Below are 20,381 nucleotides of genomic sequence, written 5' to 3' on the forward strand. Positions count from 1 at the left end.
AAGATTATGGCTCAAGCCAGAAATTTATTTTCTGATTAAACTAAATTAAACAAAATGAATGAAACAATATAGATGAAACAATCCACAGGCAAAGATCAGAAAAAGGTTGATATCCAAGAATGGCTTTAATGATTTAGACTATCCCTTTATGATTACAGCAGGGCTTAGCTAAAATCAGTAATTTGCTGGGATACTGTCTGGAAAATAATGCCAGATTCTTCTCAGTTTCTTCTAATCATACTCCTTAAAAGGAGTTTGTGGATACTTCAGAGGCAAGAACCACCTGTTCATGAACAAGTGAACCACTCATCTACTTTAAAAAAAAACATTTTTGGCTTGTGGGCATTACTGATAAGGCCTTATGTATTTTCCAAACCCATTTATCCTGTGAAGGTGGATGTAGGTCCTCTGTAGCAATTGCTTTTTGTTTACAACTGAGAGGTTTCTCGGCCAATTCAGAAAGCATTTAGAGTCAATTACACAGTGTGAAACTGGAGACAGTTGTAAGACAGACTATGTATGGATGACAGATTCCCTTTCCTGAAAGACGTTAATGAATCAGTTGCATAATTACAGCATTACACCAACTTCCAAAGGCTTATTTTTACTTATACCATCTCACTTCTTTTTGTAGTTGCTAGGGTACATGGAAGTCAATTGAAAAATACAATTTCTTACCATCTGAAGAAAGGGTGTTGAAGGTACGTGTTTGTAATTTTCCTTGTCTTTCAGCATTAGAAAATGTGCTGAGTCACCAATCACTTTTTTCAGGTTCATTATTGAGTGAAATAATCTGTAAAGACAAAGATCCAAGAATATTATAAATATTGTGCCATTTTGGTGGGGTAGTGTGGATGCAGGGGAAGTTTAGAGACTTGGTACATCTCTAGACAGAGCACACTTCAGCCAGCACTTTTCAGTGGGCAGCCATCCTAGGTAGGCTTGTGTCTACCACTGACAAGCAAATTAGGTGTTCTAATCCAGAGGACCAGATGGAGAAAGATTGAGCCAAGCTTTATATGTTTTCATAAACATTTATTTACAAAGTGAAGGCAGTGGATATGGAATATTTACTTCTTTTTTACATATTTGCACTTTACATATTACACACCTGCAGCTCCTAACCCAACAACCACAGTTTCAGTCAAGGGGAGCAGTGAACTCCCAGTTAATGTCCACTGCATTAAATTAAATGCACTTACAGATTCCCTTCTCTCTCTTTAAATAAAAATTAAGACTTTAATTTAGTAAATACAATCAAAATTTTAAACCAAATGAAATCAAAGACCTCTATATTCTATACAAAATATTACATTGCAAGACACCTTTCGTGAGGACCCCTAATAATTTCTTTGTACATGTATTTTTTTTGTAAAACAATTCCACAGTTAACTTAAGGGATCTCCTTTCTCTCCAGCATTTGTTTCAAGACAACAAAGTTAATCCATGGCCTGAATTTTGTGCACGTAATGCGCGCTCAATCAAAGGGCACAGAAGCCAATGCAATGTCGGCTCCCGCCTGCAATCACAAGCTGAACCCGATTTCACATTGGCTAGCCCATTAAGAGCCTCCATGCAGAAGTCCATTCTCCTACTCCCCTATCTTGTGCCATTGAGTTAAACAAGGAAAACTGCTCAGCTTACACAGAACTGCACAAAGCCAACTGGTGCACGTCATCTTTAAACAATCGTGAAATGGGGGCCACAAAATACCCAGACTTTATATTGAAGATAGGAATTTATTAAAAACTGTTTTACATTAATGAGTGTTCATGGCATGCAAATGTATTACAAGTATGAGCCCACCACAGGCTGCTGTAATGCTCAATGTGCCACAAACACGCTGCTTTATCTCTGCATCTCATCCTGCCGTTCAGGAAATCAAATTTTCGCATCTGGCCTAATTAGTCACAGAATCACAGTGCAGAAGAGGCTCTTTGGCCCATCGAGTCCACACCAGCACATGAGAAACATCTGACCTACCTACCTAATCCCATTTACCAGCACTTGGCCCATAGCCTTGAATGTTATGCCATGCCAAGTGCTCATCCAGATACTTTTTAAAGGATGTGAGGCAACCCGCCTCCACCACCCTCTGAGGCAGTGCATTCCAGACCATCACCACCCTCTGGGTAAAAAAGATTTTCCTCACCTTGCACGCTACATTTCCCGCTCTTGTGGGCTCCACGAAATACCCCTCACACTTTTCATAGAATATACATTATCCCACAAAAAACAATTAACATCTCCATAACATCCAATGAGTTTATGATCTACAGTGCACACATTGTACAGAACCTCACTTTTGACAAACAGAACAGCACAAACTGGGCTACTCATCCTATGTCTGGAAAATAAAGGGTGAAAGTTAAAAATAAAACTTTAATAAGAGAAAGAAAATATTTTTATGAAGTAATAGGCTAAGATATTTATCCTACGAGCATATGGATTGGATATCCAGCAGATTTCATTCAACAACTCATTTAATTATCTACTTTCACACAATTTGATTAACAATTTTAATCCCACAAATATGAAATACAAAAACCTAAATTCACACAAAATTATGACACTCAAAAACATTATTTGACAACAAATATTTATTTTCTCAATTTCTTATTTTCATTTGCTTTATTTGGCTTTTCTACTAATCATTTTCTGCATCCTCAATGTCACTCTCAAAATCCTCAGGATCAAAATTTACATCTGCACCCATTTCCTCAATGTTTGTTAATACTCTGAACATTTCATCATTAGTGTCAAAGGTAGTATCACACCCAACATTTTCTGTTTCACTGTCAGAATTTTCAGTGTTTGTTGAAATATTAATGTTATGTGATAAATCACATTAGAAATTCTTTTTTCAAGCCAAAATAAAGGGATTTCCTGCTGCTCCTAATCAGCTGCTACATTTTCTGATGTTTTTCAAGAAGTGTTTTGATTTTGTTGTTGTTCCCATAAGAATTATTCAGTGGATCAGGTGTCTCATTTAAGGGTGGCAATCATATTTTACCATTTGTGCAACACATTGAAGGTAGCTATTTTTTCCACCTTTTTGCAGCAGAATATTCATCTGCTACCAATATCGTATTCTGCATCTGACTTAGTTATGATGAGATTTATAGATGAAAGCTTCCTTAAAGAGTCTTGAGGCTCAAATGTCAGCCAGCAGTTGAACCATGTAAAATAAGGCCACCCCACAGCAATAACATGCTGTGGGCAGCCTTAAGCAGATGAAAACGGGACTTCTGATTGACCGACAGCTCTAGCGGTCTTAGCAGCTCCAGAGCTCAGTAGTGGCACTGCTGGGACTGCAAGCAGGCCCATGGCTGAAGAGGGCATGGATCTTGGAGAGAGGCAAGCTGAGAGTATCAGAAAGGGAGGGATCGGGAGTCCAAGGAGAGGGTGAGGAGGGTGGGGAGAGTGATTTTGAAGGTCAGGCAGGGAAGGAGGAACAAAGGTGTGGTATAATCATTGTCTGCAGCGTGCCCCCGTTGCGCACAGGGACCCCCTGAAGGAAGTACCCTGACCTTTCTTCCCATCTTTTAAACAGTCTCCTGAAAAAAACAGTCTGCCCAGTCCCACGCGCCTGCCCATACCAACTGTACTATGGTATGAGCAGCGTATTATTCCAGTCAATTGGCTTGGTAATAAGCTAAATTGACCATTAATTAGTTAGTTAAACATGTTTAAATGGACTGCTCATTTTGGTACCTGTCCACCTGCCATGTTGAGGGACAGATTGGGGAGTGGGCGGGAAAATGGTGGACTTGCCTCCCCTTGGTCTATTACTTGCAGTACTGGTTCTTCTTGTATTCTGTCACTCTCTGTCAACTTCTTGCCTTCTTGTTCTAGCCTCTTCATCTTCCCTTTCTCTAATTGCTGCCTGTCACTTTCTGTCAACTTTTTGCCTTTCTAGCCTCTTCATGTTCCCTGGGTTTGCATATCAATTGTTGCTTTCCCTTAGTAAGTAATAACGTGTGACATTGACCACCAAACAAATGCTAGTGTCCTTCTTGAAAGTGGTTCCATGAGCATTCAGGCAAAACTCCTGCAAAATCAACTACGATGGACTGGACACTGCATCCAGATGACTGAAAACTATCTTTCCCATAAGGTGCTGTTTTCTCAACTCTCAAATGACCATTGCTCCAGAGGAGAAAGAAGAAAATGCTTCAAATACACTCTGAAGCTCTCTTTGAAGCTTGGCAGCATTGACATTAATGACTGGGAGGTGTTTGCTACCATTCATTCAGAATGGCGACCAGTTGTCCATCAAGCTGCATCATGCTTTGAGTCACAACATCTTAATGATGAGACAGAGCAGCAGCAGAGAAGGAAAGAAAAGGAAGCAAAACCTGCACTCTGGAACCCACTACCTTGTGGGATGTCATGCCCCATGTGCCCAAAGACCTGTGGGTCGAGAATTGGTCCATTCAATCACATGAAGACACATGGCAGGAACTCGCTACCCTAAGCAGACAATATCCTTGAATCAAGGGACAGTTGATGATGACAATGAATAATGTGTAGTGTCTCAGGGCATAACTTACACGAAACAAACAAAAAAATTAAAAAAAACAAATGAAATGGGAAAATCAGGGATTTATGGCATAAATTCATCATATTCTTTCTTGGAATTTATGATTAAGTTTGGTTAAAGCATGTCGAGTTTTGTTGGCAGTGGGGACAAGGTGTAGGCAGGGCTGTGAGATCCCTGCTAAGAGGAAGCAGCGGAGTGGGGATGGTTAAATGTCAACTCCTCTACAAGATGCCCCTTGGGCCAAGGTATCATCCCACCAAGTTTGGTTGAGATTGGCCCAAGGACCTCAGAGGAGTTTGCCAACTAACAAAAAGACAGGCAAGTATTTCACTTTTATATACATAGATATCCATTGCAACCACTCAAGCCAGTGTTCGGCAGCTGAAGTACTTTTAACAATCATTTTTATTTTCTTAATTTCACATTTCCCATTCTCATCCCTCAGAAATACTGACCCAGAACTTCCAATCTCCAGATGTTCGGTACCCCCAAAGATACACATACTACGTGGAAAGTTTGGACTTCTGATGGGGAAACTCGGAGTTAGAATCGGAGGCCCAGAACTTCCGATCACCAGATGGCTGTAACCCAGGAGGTACCCCCTAAGGTGTGCTGGGGGACTCCTCAGAAATCCCCACATACTGACTATGTATTAATTGCCCAGGAAGTTTGGACTTCCAATGCGCAATTCCCCTGTGTCTGGAACCTGCCGAAATCCTGCATTAGAGTTGGAGACTTCAGATAGTTCTGACCCACTTAACAGAAAAGCTACCCTGGAAAAGTTAGAAGGATTAAAACCAGTTCTAACTCCTGGGCAACTAAACTACTGACTCACTGGGCGTCCTGATTACCGCTCCTGGCCACCCTGCATCACCGTCCCACCACCCCCCCTGACCCAACTACTCCCCTGAACCCCTGACAACACCCTGGACCACTAGACAACATCCCGGACCCCCGACTACCCTCCTGAACCAACTAACCAACCCCCAAACTGATAACGCCCCCCAGACCAGAAGGCTACCCCGAACCTCAATTACACATTCTGAAATGCCTGACCCACCTTAACCCCTCACTCATCTGCCATCCTACCCCTTCATTCACCCACCTGCCACCTAAACCCCTCAACCACCCACCTGCCACTCTACCGCTCATCCACTTATCTGCCACCCTACCCCCTCACCCATACCTTCTACCTTATCCCCTCATCCACCCACCTGCCACCATACCCCCTCACCCATTCACCTGCCATCCTGATCCCTAACCCACTTACACATTTAACTTCTCTCCGTAGTATCTAAAAGTGGTTTTGAGACCTTTAAACTAACCAGAATATGGCAGCTGTGGCATAAAAAGGGGGTGCGGCTTGGTTTCCCCCGACAATTTTGCACTACGAAGAAAGGACTCCCAGAACAGGTACGCTCCACATTTCTGAAGAGGCACAGTTCGGAATTCTGGGTGAGAAATGCGGAGCTCTGGTGCAAGCTAAGTAAATAGGGGCAGAGAGGCAATTCGACAGTGATTGCCACTCTGTGGAAGAGTCAGCCCATTATGAAACCTGCTGCACTAGAATGCCCCTAAGGAACATTAGCATGTGCAGCATCTCTAAAAATGGCTAGCTTCATGTTATTTGGATCACCTAAGAATGGGTACTTAAGTATTTATCCAGATTTGATTTTTTTTACTGTTTTAGTAGGTCTTAAAACATACGAACAAGGAACAGGAGTAGGCCATTCGGCCCTCCAAGCCTGCTCTGCTGTTCAATATGATCATGGCTGATCTGATAGTAACCTGAAAACTGCATCCCACCTACCCCTGATAACCCATCACCCCTTTGCTTACCAGGAATTTGTCCACCTCTACTTTAGAAATGTTTAAAAACTCTGCTTCCACCACCTTTTCAGGGAGAGTCTCTTGGGGGATGTGTCCGGTCTCCAAGGATCCGAAGGCTGATAGGTCTGGACCAGAATTCTGAATTCTCCTAAACTTGGCTTCAAATTTCTTGATGATTTGGAGATCAATTCCATACTTCTGTGCCGGAATACATGGGATTACACCCTCAGCTAAAACTCAGCTGCCGCATCTGTTTGGCTGCTCTGTTGCTTATACTTTAAATTAATTTTTAATAGCTTACAGCCCTTTCCCCCTCACTGCTTGAACCAACAGACTAAGCTACTGAAATCACCTATTGAGTGGTGACTGGCCACTGCTGTACTGGCATTTCAGCTTCATTTCTGTTCCTGACCAGAGGCTCACTCACCTGGGATGAAGTACACCCCTCCATTGCTTCTAGATCTTATGGTGACCTCCAACTTTGCTAACATCTTTTTGCACTGCAACTAACACTACATCTCATGGGTCTTCAAACCCCTAGGATTATCTTGACCAACTTGACCTTTACCCATGATCAATACAAGGAAACATTCAGATAACTGAATACAGCTACTCTAGCTGAATAAGCTAGCGTGGATGTTGCTCAAGCATTCTTAGGAATATTCGTTGCCAACACTTGTGCCTTTATCACATGGGAATGCAAGGAAACATATAAAAACAACAAAACTAGATTCTCTGTGCCTGAAGGAAGTGAGCCTCATCAGGTACCTGTTTTTGTAACCTAAAGCTGTTTTACACTGTGTCAGAGCTGTAGTAGTGCTCGCAATTTCCACATGCACAGTTGTAAAACTGTCTGGATTTACTAAAATCAGTATTTGTTAGCTCTGTTTTCAATGGGGTTTCTGGGCTGTCAGTGGAAATGACTTTTAGCAATTACTTATTCAGCTGCATGAGACTCAAGCTCAAAAACCCATTGCACTAAACACTGGTTTTATGCAATACTAAAGCAGTTAGAAGTGCTAACCTCTCTTTATTATATATAAAGGATAAGCAATCATTATAATAATGAAATAAATATGAAAACAATTTAGATCAGAATCTGAGTGACAGAGCAAGCTGGATTGACTGAACAATCTTCAATACTTTATATTAAAAGTATTAAGTCCATTTATGACATGTTTAACAGACACCCATGGAATCCTATCAGATCAGATTACTGTAGAGAGAAAATAAAAACTGAATATAGAGGAAAATTATTTAAATTAATCCTATAAATTAATATTTACCTGGTCCCATAGTCCACAACGACCCACTCTTTAGCAGTTCCAGTGATCGCATCATGATGTTGGAACAGGCCAAGATTTCGTCTTGCTTCTTTGAGCAGCTTATAATTTTCAGATGAAGGAAACGTTGCCATTTTATTGGATTTCTGAACACCCACTAATGCTAAAGAATAAAGGATTTCTGCTGCCCTACATAGGAAAACAAAACACATAGCATTCATTTTTAATTAAAAAGGTCCAACAGCATTTTCAATTGAGTGTCAAGCATATTATGCATCTGTATTAACTCAAAGAAAAATCCAGAGTCGAGATGGAGAGATGGAGGTGTAGTGGTAATGTCACTAGACTAGTAATCCAGAAGCTCAGGCTAATGTTCTGGTGACATAGGTTTCAAATCCCACCAGGGCAACTGGTAGATTTTGAACTCAATTAATGAATCTGGAATAAAGAGCTAGGCTCAATGATAACTATCATTGATTGTTGTAAAAACCCATCTGGTTCACTAATGCCTTTTAGGAAAGGAAATCTGCCATTCTTATCTGGTCTGGCATGTGACTCCAGACTCACAGCAATGGACTCTTACCTGGCCTCTGAAATGCGCAATTCGGGACGAGCAACAAATGCTCGCCTTGCCGGTGATCCCCACATCCCATGAAAGAATAAAGGTAACAAAATGGGATTTTATATACCAACTTAATACTGCAAGTAAAAAAAAAGTTCATCACTCCAATTTAATGCATTAAATTAATTTCATTGCAAATGTTTAACTTAATCCCTAGGAGCATTTTGATTGCTTCATGAACCCTAAGTAGCTTGGAAAGGAAGGTCCTGTTGATTGTTATAATCCAACCAATACTAACACAATCCAGCCATTCCTGACTAAGTTAATCCATGGTAATGTGCAATTGTTTTTGAATATTAGTGTAATCCCATTAAAATATGATGGACTGCCACATTTTAGTCTAATGATATTAAAACATTTCAATCTAGCCAGATTGAATTTGTCTCATCTCTGCATTCCTTACGTATCATAGAGATCATGTAAAAAGAGAAAGACTTGCATTTATATACCACCTTTCACAACCACCAGATGCCCCAAAGCACCATACAGCCAATGAAATGCTTTGGAGCATAGTCATTGTTGCAGTGTAGGAAACATGGTAGGTAATTTTCACACATCATGTTCTCACAAACAAATGTTGGCCAGGACACTGGGAATTATTTCCCTGCTCCTCTTCAAAATAATGTGCTATAGGATCTTTTACATCCACCTTAGAGAACAGATGAGGCCTCAGTTTAACGTCTCATCCGAAAGACGGCACCTCCAATATGCAGCCCTTCCTTGGTACTGCACTGGAGTGTCAACCCTGATTTTTGTGCTCAAGGCCAAAATTTTCCATTCGGGAGCCTAAGTCCGGTGGCGGGTGCAAAATTGGGAGTGATTTCCACCAGGGGAGGTGGGGGGGGGGTGCGGTATGGTCAGGACGGCTGACCACACATGTTCTTGTGCTATCCAGCGCATTACCAATATATCTGTGAGAAGCTTGTCGAATCTCATGGCAGGGCAGGCAGGGAGTCGCTGTCCCAGCCATGGGGTCAAAGGTTGGGACGCCATATTTAAAGGGCATCTGAACAACCATTCATTCACCACAGGCCAGGAGCTTCAGTCTGGATATCCTTCAAGAGTCTGTCAACGAGAATGTCCCAGAGCAGACAACGTGTGGCCCTGCAGTTCAGAAAATCTCCCTGCAGATTCTCCTCCAGGCCTTCAAGGAAAGGCAGGAGATGCTGTTTCCCAGGGATGGAAGCAGGAGGCTTTTCCATCTGACCACAGCGGCCTGAACAGAGGTTGCAGTGGAGATTAGCAACCAAAGAAACACCCAGTAGTGCAGGAAGAGGATGAATGATCTTCTGCACTCTGCCAGGCTAAGTGGCATCATCTCCTCAATGAAAACTGACACTCATAAGCACATCAGGCAGTCTATGTGTGCGAGTGCACAGGGATGTCAGGCAGGTGTTTGGGTTGAAGCATTCACCAGCAACTGCACTAAAAGTGTGCCAGGCATTTCATGCTCTCAATCTTTGATCCATTGCAGGACATTCTGCTTGTTAATCACTTACTAGGAAAGGCTTAGCAGCTGCCATAAGCATGCATGCTCCTAAACAGTTCATGCAAGGAGTGGGATGACAATCAATTCTGCTGTTTTTCTGCAGGACAAGAACGCACACAATAAGTGGAAGCAGTCTAAGATCGAAGGTGGCATTCTGGACATTTGAGTCAGAATCACAGAATTTTGGTGGCACAGAAGGAGGCCATTCGGCCCATTGTGTCTCTGCTGGCTCTCCAAATAAGCACTATGACCTAGTGCCATAGCCCTGCCTTTTCCCTATACCCCTGCACACTGTTTCTATTCAAATAATCATTTAATGTTCTCTTGAATGCCTTGATTGAACCTACTTCCACCACACTTCCAGGCAGTGCATTCCAGACCCGAACCACTCAGTGTGTGAAAACGTTTTTCTCATGTCACATTTGCTACTTTTTGCAAATCATTTTAAATCCGTGTCCTCTCGTTCTTGATCCTTTTACGAGCGGGAACAGCTTCTCCCTATCTACTCTTCCAGCTCCTTCATGATTTTGAACATCTCTATCAAATCTCCTCTTAGTCTTCTCTCTCCAAGGAGAACAGTCTCAACCTCTCCAATCTATCTTCGTAGCTGAAGTTTCTCATCCTTGGAACCATTCTTGTAAACCTCTTCTGCACTCTCCAATGTGTTCACAACCTTTCTATAATGTGGCTCCCAGAACTGTACACAATACTCCAGCTAAGGCCTAACGAGTGTTCAGCATAATCTCCTTGCTCTTTTACTCTATGCCCCTAAATAATGTCCAGGATACTATATGCTTTATTAACTGCTCTGTCCACCTGTCCAGCCACCTTCAAAAGTCTATGCACATATGCACCCAGGTCTTTCTTCTTCTGCATTCCCTTCAACATTTAATCCCTTATTTTATATTGTCTGTCCATGTTCTTCCTACCAAAATGCATCACCTCACACTTCTCCACATTGAACTTCGTCTGCCGCCTATCTGCCCACTCCACCAACTTGCCTATGTCCTTTTGAAGTTCTACACCATCCTCCTCGCAGTTTGCAACAGTCCCAAGCTTTGTATCATCTGCAAACTTTGAAATTGTCTCCTGCACACCAAGATCTCGATCATTAATTATATCAGAAAAAGCAAGGGTCCCAATACCAACCCCTGGTGAACTTAACTACAAACCTTCCTCCAGCCCAAAAAATATCCATTGATTATTACTCTCTACTTCCTATTCTTCAGCCAATTTTGTATCCACATTGCTACTGTCCCTTTTATTCCATGAGCAATAACTTTTCTTACAAGCCTGTTGTGTGGCACTGCATCCAATGCCATTTGAAAGTAAATGTACACCACATCAATAGCATTACCCTCATCGACCTTTTCTGTTACTACTTCAAAAAACTCCAGCAAGTTAGTTAAATACAATTTCCCGTTTAGAAATCCATGCTGGCTCTTCCTTATCAACCCATAACCTTCCATGTGACTACTAATTCTATCCCAAATAATTGTTTCTAGAATCTTGCCCACCACTGAAGTTAAATTGACTGGTCTGTAATTGCTGGGCTTATCCTTACAAATTGTTTTGAACAAGGCCATAATGTTTGCAATTCTCCAGTCCTCTGACATGACCCCTGAGTCTGAAAGGTTATGGCCAGTGCCCCTGCAATTTCTACTCTCACTTCCTTCAATATCCTTGGATGCATCTCATCCGGTCCTGGATCTGGTGAGCACATCACTGACGTGGGTCCATAGTTGGCAGAGAAAGTGACAGCTGAGGTTCCTTATACTTGGAGGATAGCTGGAGACCAGGCCCCTGCTCAGCCCTATGCAGATGATGAGGCTAAGAGACATGTTGGAGATGTAGAGACAGGCAGGGGAACATCAGCCATATGAATTTAAGATTTAAATTTAAACCCAAAATTTTTCAGCATGATAAAGATGTCACCGGATATAGGTTTACTATGGGCGAGTGGCGATCGAGGGGCTGGAATATGATCTTCCCTGATCAATCTGCATTAAGGGACGATCTCGAGAGGCCAAGTGGTATTCTTACGTTGCTCCTCCCTGTTTGTTTCTGCCTGAAAAAGCTCTTTGCCAGGTCTGCCCCCGCTTTGGGAGCTAGTTTTGGGGTGACATGAGTGCATCCCTGTCAAGGTTAGTTTTGATATTGCTTCCAAGTTGCCATTTTCCCAAGGCTTGGGAAAAATCTCGATTCTACATACAAGTGCCTGAGGTTGCGGGAGAATGGAGTATTATGCATGTTCTAATGCGTGCTTTTAGCATCAGGCTAAAGGTTATTAGCACAGTTCAGCACATTTTTAAAAGTTCATTCATAGGATGTGGGCTTCTCTGGCTGGTCCAGCATTTATTGCCCATCCATAGTTGCCCTTGAGGAGGTGGTGGTGAGCTGCCTTCTTGAACCGCTGTAGTTATATGGTGTAGGTACATCCACAGTGCTGTTAGGAAGGGAGTTCCAGGATTTTGACCCAGTGACAGTGAAGGAACAGCTATATATTTCCAAGTCAGGATGGTGAGTGACTTGGAGGGGAACCTACAGGTGGTGTTGTTCCCATCTAACTGCTGCCCTTGTCCTTCTAGGTGGCAGAAGTTGTGGGTTTGGAAGGTGCTGTCTAAGGAGCCTTGGTGAATTCCTGCAGTGCATCTTGTAGATGGTACACACTGCTGCTACTGTGCGTTGGTGGTGGAGAGAGTAAATGTTAGTGGATGTGGTGCCAATCAGGTGGGCTGCTTTGTCTTGCACGGTGTCTAGCTTCTTCAGTGTTGTAGGAGCTACACTCATGCAGGCAAGTGGGCAGTATTCTATCACATTCCTGACTTGTGCCTTGTAGATGGTGGACAGGCTTTGGGAAGTCAGGAGGCGAGTTACTCGTCGCCCAATTACTAGCCTCTGACCTGCTCTTGTAACCACAGCATTTATATGGCTAGTCCAGTTCAGTTTCTGGGTAACCCCCAAGATGCAAAGGATCAAACCACCAGCAGGGCAGACATGAAGTAGTACAGTTTAATTCAGCTATCATAATTCAAGGTACATTAGAGCAAAGTACAACGTCTGTTACCAAAAGAGAGCTGGGGCCTTCCAGCCAGCAGAACCAAAAAGTAAAGGAAATGTATCAGCAGCTTACTCTGCGTGGAACCTGCTAGCTATCAGATTGTCACGAGCCTGTCTGCCCCATCAAACCTTGGCTTTGGCCACTGCATGTGGCTCAGCAACATCCTGGCCCTCATCAGCTCCATCCACTTCACTGTCCTCATCATTGGAAAAGATATCTCGGTCATCCATGCCTCCCTCAAACAAGATATCCTCACTTTGTAGCCTGAGGTTGTGCAGGGCGCAGCAGACAATGATGATCTGGGACAGTGTCTGTGGTGAGTATTGGAGAACCCCGCCTGAGCAGTCCAAACATCTGAACTTCATTTTTAGGAGGCTTATTGTCTGCTCAATCATGGATCTTGTGCGGACATGTGCAGCACTATGGCTTTCCTCAGCAGCACTCTGCAGATGGTGAACTGTCATTATCAGCCAAGTCTTCTGGGGGTGTCCCTTGTCCCCAAGGAGCCAGCCTTGCAATCGCCTTGACCCTCAAAAATCTGTGGCACCTGGGAGTGGGTCAGAATGTAGGAGTTGTGAGTGCTTCCTGGGGACTGAGCACCAACATGTAGGATTTGCCGTCTGTGATCACATATCAGCTGCACTATCAAAAAGTGGAAATTTTTTCTGCTGATGAATGTGACTGGCTGTTGCCAGGAACTCTCAAGGCCACATGTGTGCAATCAATAGCAATCACCCTGCACTTGTAGGAAACCCAAGATTGCTGCAAAACCCAATGCTCATGCAGCCTCGGTTTCAGGATCCAGGCGGAATTGGACGAATTGGTGCACTCTCCTGAATAAGGCATCTGTCACCTCCCCGATGCACTTGTGTGTTGCTGACTGGGAGATGCCATATAAGAGCCCCGAAAGGAGCCATTGGCAAAGAAAGTTAAGTCGGCAATGATCTTTAATGCCACATGCATGGAATTGCCTCAAAGTCCTTGTGGCAGCAGCTCACTGTGGAGAAGCTGGCAGATGTGTAAAACCATATTCTGGGGCATGCTAATGTGCCTCCAGTATTGCCCTTTGCTCATTTGTAGATAGGTGCACCGCCTACAATATACCCGTAATCAGGCCAAAGCACGCTGTTGCAATGGACGCTGGTCGCCAGCATCCTGACCTTCTTGAGGCCCCACTGCCTCATGCTGCTGAGGCTGTGGCTCCTCCTGACCCTGTGTCAACCTGTGGCGGCCCTCCTCCTCCATTTCTGGATGAGAGCCAGTAGAAAGGGAGGGTTGCCTGGAGCCTGCATTATCTAGGCCTCAGCGGATCTATGAATGAATTGAAGTAATAAATCAAGCGAGCATACTCCTTACAGCTTTGACTACATATTAGAGCCATCAAGCCAGTGCTAAGCCCTGAACGTGGCTCCAGTCTAGACATGGCATCCCCACCCCACTCCTGTCAGGTGAAGGACCCCCTGCAGGACCAGAGATGAGTGTTTCTCCCATTCATACATAAGGGAACATTGCTCTTTGACCAAGGTGATCAGAGCCATGTGCGACAACCCTCCCTCTGACACTGTTCAGCTTGCCTCCACTGTGCTCAAGACTCTTCTGAGAGACCATTGCCTTGGCAGAATTGAAAGACTAACCACATGAATCCTTGTCAGCCCTGACCATTCACCTGGGAGGATGGAGGTGTTGAGTTGGAAGTTTGCTGCTGTTAACCAGCTGTGCCACTTCAAGGCATCAACTTCCCTTCCTCCCTGCTTCTCACAGCAGCAGGTGTCATATTGCACAGAATGAACGACTGCTCCTGACCTTGCTGAGATCTCAATGTTATGAGACCATGAGATGGGAACAAACCTGCTGCCGTGTGGGATTCACCATAGAGAGATCACAACTGAGAATGGTTGTCATCCAGTTTCCCCATGATCATTAGGGTGTCCTTTTAGTCAGCCATTTGTGCCAACCTTGAGCTCCACCCACTCTAGAAGACCCTCCTCACTGCATCGACTGCATTGCATAGGTGGGAAGTGCAAAACGGTGAACATTATCTTTGAGACTCATGCCACAAACTTCTACCCTCCCCCGTCACCATCAACTTCCTCCCATCACCCTTGACCCGCCCAATATAACCACTCCTCCCTCCTCTGTCACCCTTGAATGTCCCTCCATTACCATTGTACCTATTACCATCCACTTCCACATGCCTTCCCACCCCGCTGAGCCCGTACCCATAACCGGCCCCATGTCCAAGCTGACCCCTCCTGTTATCTGAGCCACCTGCTTCGTCTGTTTCTGTGACCCCTCCCCACAAAACCTTCACCTATTGTCACCATGGACATGCCACCCTACCCCATCTCACTCCTCCCTCTCACTCTGACTGTTCACCCCACTGCCCATTTCATCCCCAGGACACCAACATTGAAAGTCCGACCCTGCCCTCTAAGACTATCTTTCTTCCACCATCTCTGCCCAGAAACCCATTCCCACACCAAGACACAGGACCGCCAGACCCAACAAGGTCCTACCCTCCATTCCATGTTGCTGCACCCTCACATTCCTTCACTGTCTCCCTCCCTGCCCTGGACAGTCTGTGTTCCTTATCCAGACAGTTTTCACCCTTCTCCTGCCTCCCATGTCAAGTTTGTCCTTCTGGCACTTGATATGAACAAGAATTGTGAATGGTCCACAAGAAGGCCAAAGCAGCGTCTACTCACCTCAAAGTCGTGGAAGAAGTCAACCTTGCCAGGTGTATGCCTCTTTATATATATATATTCTTTACTTGTTCATCCCTAATTGCACTTGAACGGAGTGTCTTGCTAGGCCATTTCAGAGGGGAGTTAAGAGTCAACCACATTGCACAGTCACATTAGGCCAGACAAGGTAAGGATGACAGATTTGCTAAAGGGCATTAGTAAACCAGATGGGCTTTTACGACAATCAATGATAGTTTCATGGTCACCATTACTGAGATGAGTTTTATATTCCAGGTTTATTAATTGAATTTAAATTCCACCAGCTGTCATTGTGGGATTTGAACCCATGTCCCCAGAGTATTAGTCTGGACCTCTGGATTACTAGTCCAGTGACATTACTACTACGCCACCATCTGCTCCTATACTAATGTAAAATTGAAATTCCTAATTTCTGACTGGTGAGGAATTTAATTTGGAGGAGGAACTTAATTCTGACGAGGTGGCCTTTTAATGAGCATGCACGACATGCTAATGCATTGTTCGTCAGGAAGCTCAAACCACCTTTGAAGTCCCAAGAACTCAACTGCTGAATTCATTCTACCATTGGGAAGCTGGTTTTTGCCTTCCTGCCAAATTAAGTTCACCCGCCATCAAGCTTCCCGCTGTTGGTGGGACCAGAAGATTCTGCCCCAAGTCTTGAAGTAGAACTTGAACCCATACTTTCTGACTGGATGATGAGAATGGTACCAACTGAGCCATAGCTGATACATGACATATTGATTGACATGATATATAGTGATATGTGAACCATATAGTGAACCATAAGGACCAAGAAGGTCTCATTTCGGGTGTGTCTTTAAATTGTGTAGTTGAGGAATCAGTGCGGGGACAATAATTGGTCTCAACGACCCCAGGATAGGGAGAAAATCGAAGTAAAACTTTTATTCTTGATCAATTACAGGAATACAAGAATTTCTGGTGAAAAAAGGCCAAGGGACATCTAATTTGCAAATTACTATCCTGGCAGTTGCACGATGCAATGATAATGGAGTTGTCAACCAATTGTAGAGCATAAGAAATAGAAGCAGGAGCAAGCTCCTCGAGGCTGCTCCGCCATTCAATAAGACCATGGCTGATCTGACTATGGCCTTAATCCCAGTTACATGTCTGCCTCCCATAACTCTCAACTCCCTTGTAGATCAAAAGATCTGTTTAATTCAGCCTTAAATATATTCAATAACGCAGCCTTCACTGCTCTCTGGGGCAGTAAGTTTGAGAAATTAACAAAACTCCTCCTCATCTCCATCTTATATAGAAGAAATCTTACTTTGAAACTGTGTCCTCTAGCTTTAGATTCACCCACAAGGGGAAGCATCATCTCAGCATCTACCCTGTCTTGCACCCTCAGAATCTTATGTTTCAATAAGATCAATTCCCATTCTTCTAAACTCCAATCAGTAAAGGCCCAATCAACTCAACCTTTCCTCATAAGACAACCCTTTCATCCCAGGAATCAGCCGAGTGAACTTTCTCAGAAATGCCTCCAGTGCAAGTATATTTCTTCTTAAATAAGGAGACCAAAATTGTATGCAGTACTCCAGATGTGGTCTCACCAACACCCTGTACATTGTAGCAAGACTTCCCTGCTTTCATACTCCATCCTCCTAGCCATAAAGGCTAACAATCTTTCTGCCTTCCTAATTACCTCTGTCACTGAAGGTAGGCTGAGGTAATGATTTTGTCACATTTGCTAGTCTGTTTGTAAACAATATATCTCAAAAAACTAATGAACAATTTCAACGAAACTTAGTACACAGGTAGTGTATGCTCAAGGAGAACTGATTAGTTTTTGGTGAAGATCCAGGTCTTGGATATTTTTAAAGGATTCGTTAGCATTGATTGATAGGGTGAATTGACTTTCTTTAATAATGTTATTTTATTTAGAATGTCGTTGATTGTTTTGGATTGTTATAGATTGGCTCAGTTGTTGTGGTGCAATTTATTGCAATTGTTCAATTCTGAGCAGAGTTTTCAGAGCAGGTTGCTGGATGTGGGTTGTCCTGAAGCCTCCCCATTATATCATTAACAAATTTGGCTACAATACACTTGTCCTTTCATATCATCATTAATATAGATTGTAAATAGATGAGCCCCAGCACTGATTCCTGTGGCACTCTACTGGATGTAGTTTGCCACATGAAAATGACCCATTTATCATGATTCTTTGTTTTGTGTTAGCCAGCCAATCTTCTATCCATGCTAATATTTTACCCCAACGCATGAACTCTTATGTTGTGTAGTACCCTTTCATGTTATTGAATGGTTTCTTTGGGAATTCAAATACACACTTCCTGGTTCCCTTTTATTCCCCCTGCTTGTTACATCCTCAAAGATCTCTAATAAATTTGTCAAACATGATTTCCTTTTCATAAATCCATGTTCACCCAGCTTTATTGTATTTTGATTTCCTAAATGTGCTGCCATTTCAATAACTGAATTCCGATTGACATCTGAATCTATTTAAACCAAGTCCCCACATGGCACAGTAACTTTAAAAGTGGAAGGCCAGATCAGCAGTTAAACATCATTACCATGCTCCCAACACCAGAGTACTCATGATCAATGCCACAGGAGATCAGCTATACTCTTTAAAAAGTTCCATTAACTTTTTCAAATCTTGTCCAATTTATTTTCTAACAGACTGACATTAGTAACAGTGTTGAAAAAAAATGACAAATTGATTTAACTTAAATTAATTCATTAGCACTTTCACAAATGGACTATCACTATCATTAAAAATATTGATTAGTTGGTCCTAAATTAGTAATGTTTTGATAATTATTCCACTGAGAGCACACACTGAAAATATTTAATAGCTTAAATAATCTTATCACACAAAGTTTGTTTGTATATGTTGAAATGTTGGCCAGAACACACTGCTTTGTTCCAAATAGGGTTATGAGATCTTTTATGTCTAACCGGGAGGGCAGCCAGGATCTTGATATAAAATGTCTGAATAATGGCATTTCTAACGACATAGCACTCACTAAGTAGTGAACTAAAGAATCAGCCAATGTAATTGGCAGGGGTATTGAGTATAAAAGCTGGGAAGTCATGCTGCAGCTGTATAGAACCTTGGTTAGGCCACACTTGGAATATTGCATGCAATTCTGGTCGCCACATTACCAGAAGGATATGGAGGCATTGGAGAGGGTACAGAGGAGGTTTACCAGGATGCTGCCTGGTTTGGAGGTTATTAGCTATGAGGAGAGGTTGGAGAAACTTGGATTGTTCTCACTAGAGCGACGGAGATTGAGGGGCGACTTGATAGAAGTTTACAAAATTATGAGTGGCACGGACAGAGTAGATAGTCAGAAGCTTTTTCCCAGGTGGAACAGTCAATTACTAGGGGACATAGATTTAAGGTGAGAGGAGAAAACTATAGAGGAGATGTGCAGGGCAAGTTTTTTACGCAGAGGGTAGTGAGCGTCTGGAATTCGCTGCCAGAGGAGGTGGTGGAAGCAGGTACGATAGTGGTGTTTAAGAGGCAGCTTGACAAATACATGAATAGGATGGGAATAGAGGGATACGGACCCCGGAAGTGCAAAATGTTTTAGTTGACGGGCAATATGATTGGCGCTGGCTTGGAGGGCCAAAGGGCCTGTTCCTGTGCTGTACTTTTCTTTGTTCTTTGTTTTGTTCTTTGTAATGTATTCAAGTCTTTGGACTGGTCTTAAGCCCACAACTTTCTGACTCAAAGTTAAGTGTGTAATCACCAAGTCAAAGCTAACATTAAAAATAATATGAATGGAAATTAATAAGAACATTAAAACAATCAATCAACAGTGTGTTTATATGCCAGTGCAGTTCAAAGTATTTATCATAAAAATTGTATTTTTTGCCTATAACTTTAAAATGTAGCTTAAAACTCAGTCCATGTACAAAGTGAGTGTACCAGCTTGTTTGACTCAAGGTTTTGCCTATTCATAGAACATTACAAGCTTTGTTGTTGTTGTCCCCAAGGTAACAGACTCCAGTGAAATCATGCCAACTTTTGCGAATAGGTTAGGCAGGTGGAGGAGGAAAGGGAAGATTAAGTGACATGGGAACAGGATGGGCACATGAAATTATAAATAGTGCTGATGTAGAGGATAAGCACCAAGAGACTGTTTGGACCAAATAGCCTGTTTTGGTGTTGTAATTTCCAAGCACTTATGTGTAAAGCAAGAAATAATAATAATAATAACAGAAAATGCAGGAAATTTTCAGTAGTTTTGGCAGTATCTGTGGAGAGAGAAACAGAGTTAATATTTCAGGTTGTGTTTCAGTTCATCAGTTCTAACAAAAGTTAGAAATTTAAGAGGTAAAATGGTGGAGGGTGGAATAAAAGCAAGAGGAAAGGTCTGTGATAAATCGGAAGACAGGAGGCATTAAATGACAAAAAAGTTGGTGAGACTAGCCAAAGGGATTGGTAATGGAATGAACACAGAAACAAAAGGTTGACCCAGTAGAGGTGTGAATTGCAGAATAATGCACAGCTGCCATCCGAAAGCAAAAACGAGAAAACAAAGTTAAGAATGAAACCTACAAAGAAAAGGCGACAAAATGGGGCAACAGGCTAGTCTCACCAACTTTTTTGTCATTTAATGCCTCCTGTCTTCCAATTTATCACAGACCTTTCCTCTTGCTTTTATTCCACCCTCCACCATTTTACCTCTTAAATTTCTAACTTTTGTTGAATTCACAGTTGAATTCAGAAGGCTGTAAAGTGCCTAATTGAAAGATGGATTGTTGTTCCTCAAGCTTGCGTTGAGCATCACTGGATCACTGCAGTAGGCTGAGAACAGAGATGCCAGCAAGAGTGCAAAA

At 42.8% G+C, this 20,381-nt stretch overlaps 1 protein-coding gene across 4 annotated transcripts in view; it reads right to left on the reverse strand.

Annotated features, from left to right (window-relative positions):
- man2a1 (mannosidase, alpha, class 2A, member 1) overlaps positions 1–20,381 on the reverse strand; it is a 290,929-nt gene that overhangs the window by 133,275 nt on the left and 137,273 nt on the right. For all 4 annotated transcript variants that reach the window (XM_041185652.1, XM_041185651.1, XM_041185650.1 and 1 more), the window contains 2 exons: positions 7,660–7,845; positions 679–793 (listed from right to left, as the gene is read on the reverse strand). In XM_041185652.1, the coding sequence (XP_041041586.1) occupies positions 679–793; positions 7,660–7,845 (301 nt within the window). The remainder of the gene's footprint in view (positions 1–678; positions 794–7,659; positions 7,846–20,381) is intronic.

The sequence above is a fragment of the Carcharodon carcharias genome, chromosome 4 (genome assembly GCF_017639515.1).
Source record: "Carcharodon carcharias isolate sCarCar2 chromosome 4, sCarCar2.pri, whole genome shotgun sequence".
NCBI classification, from domain to species: Eukaryota; Metazoa; Chordata; class Chondrichthyes; order Lamniformes; family Lamnidae; genus Carcharodon; species Carcharodon carcharias.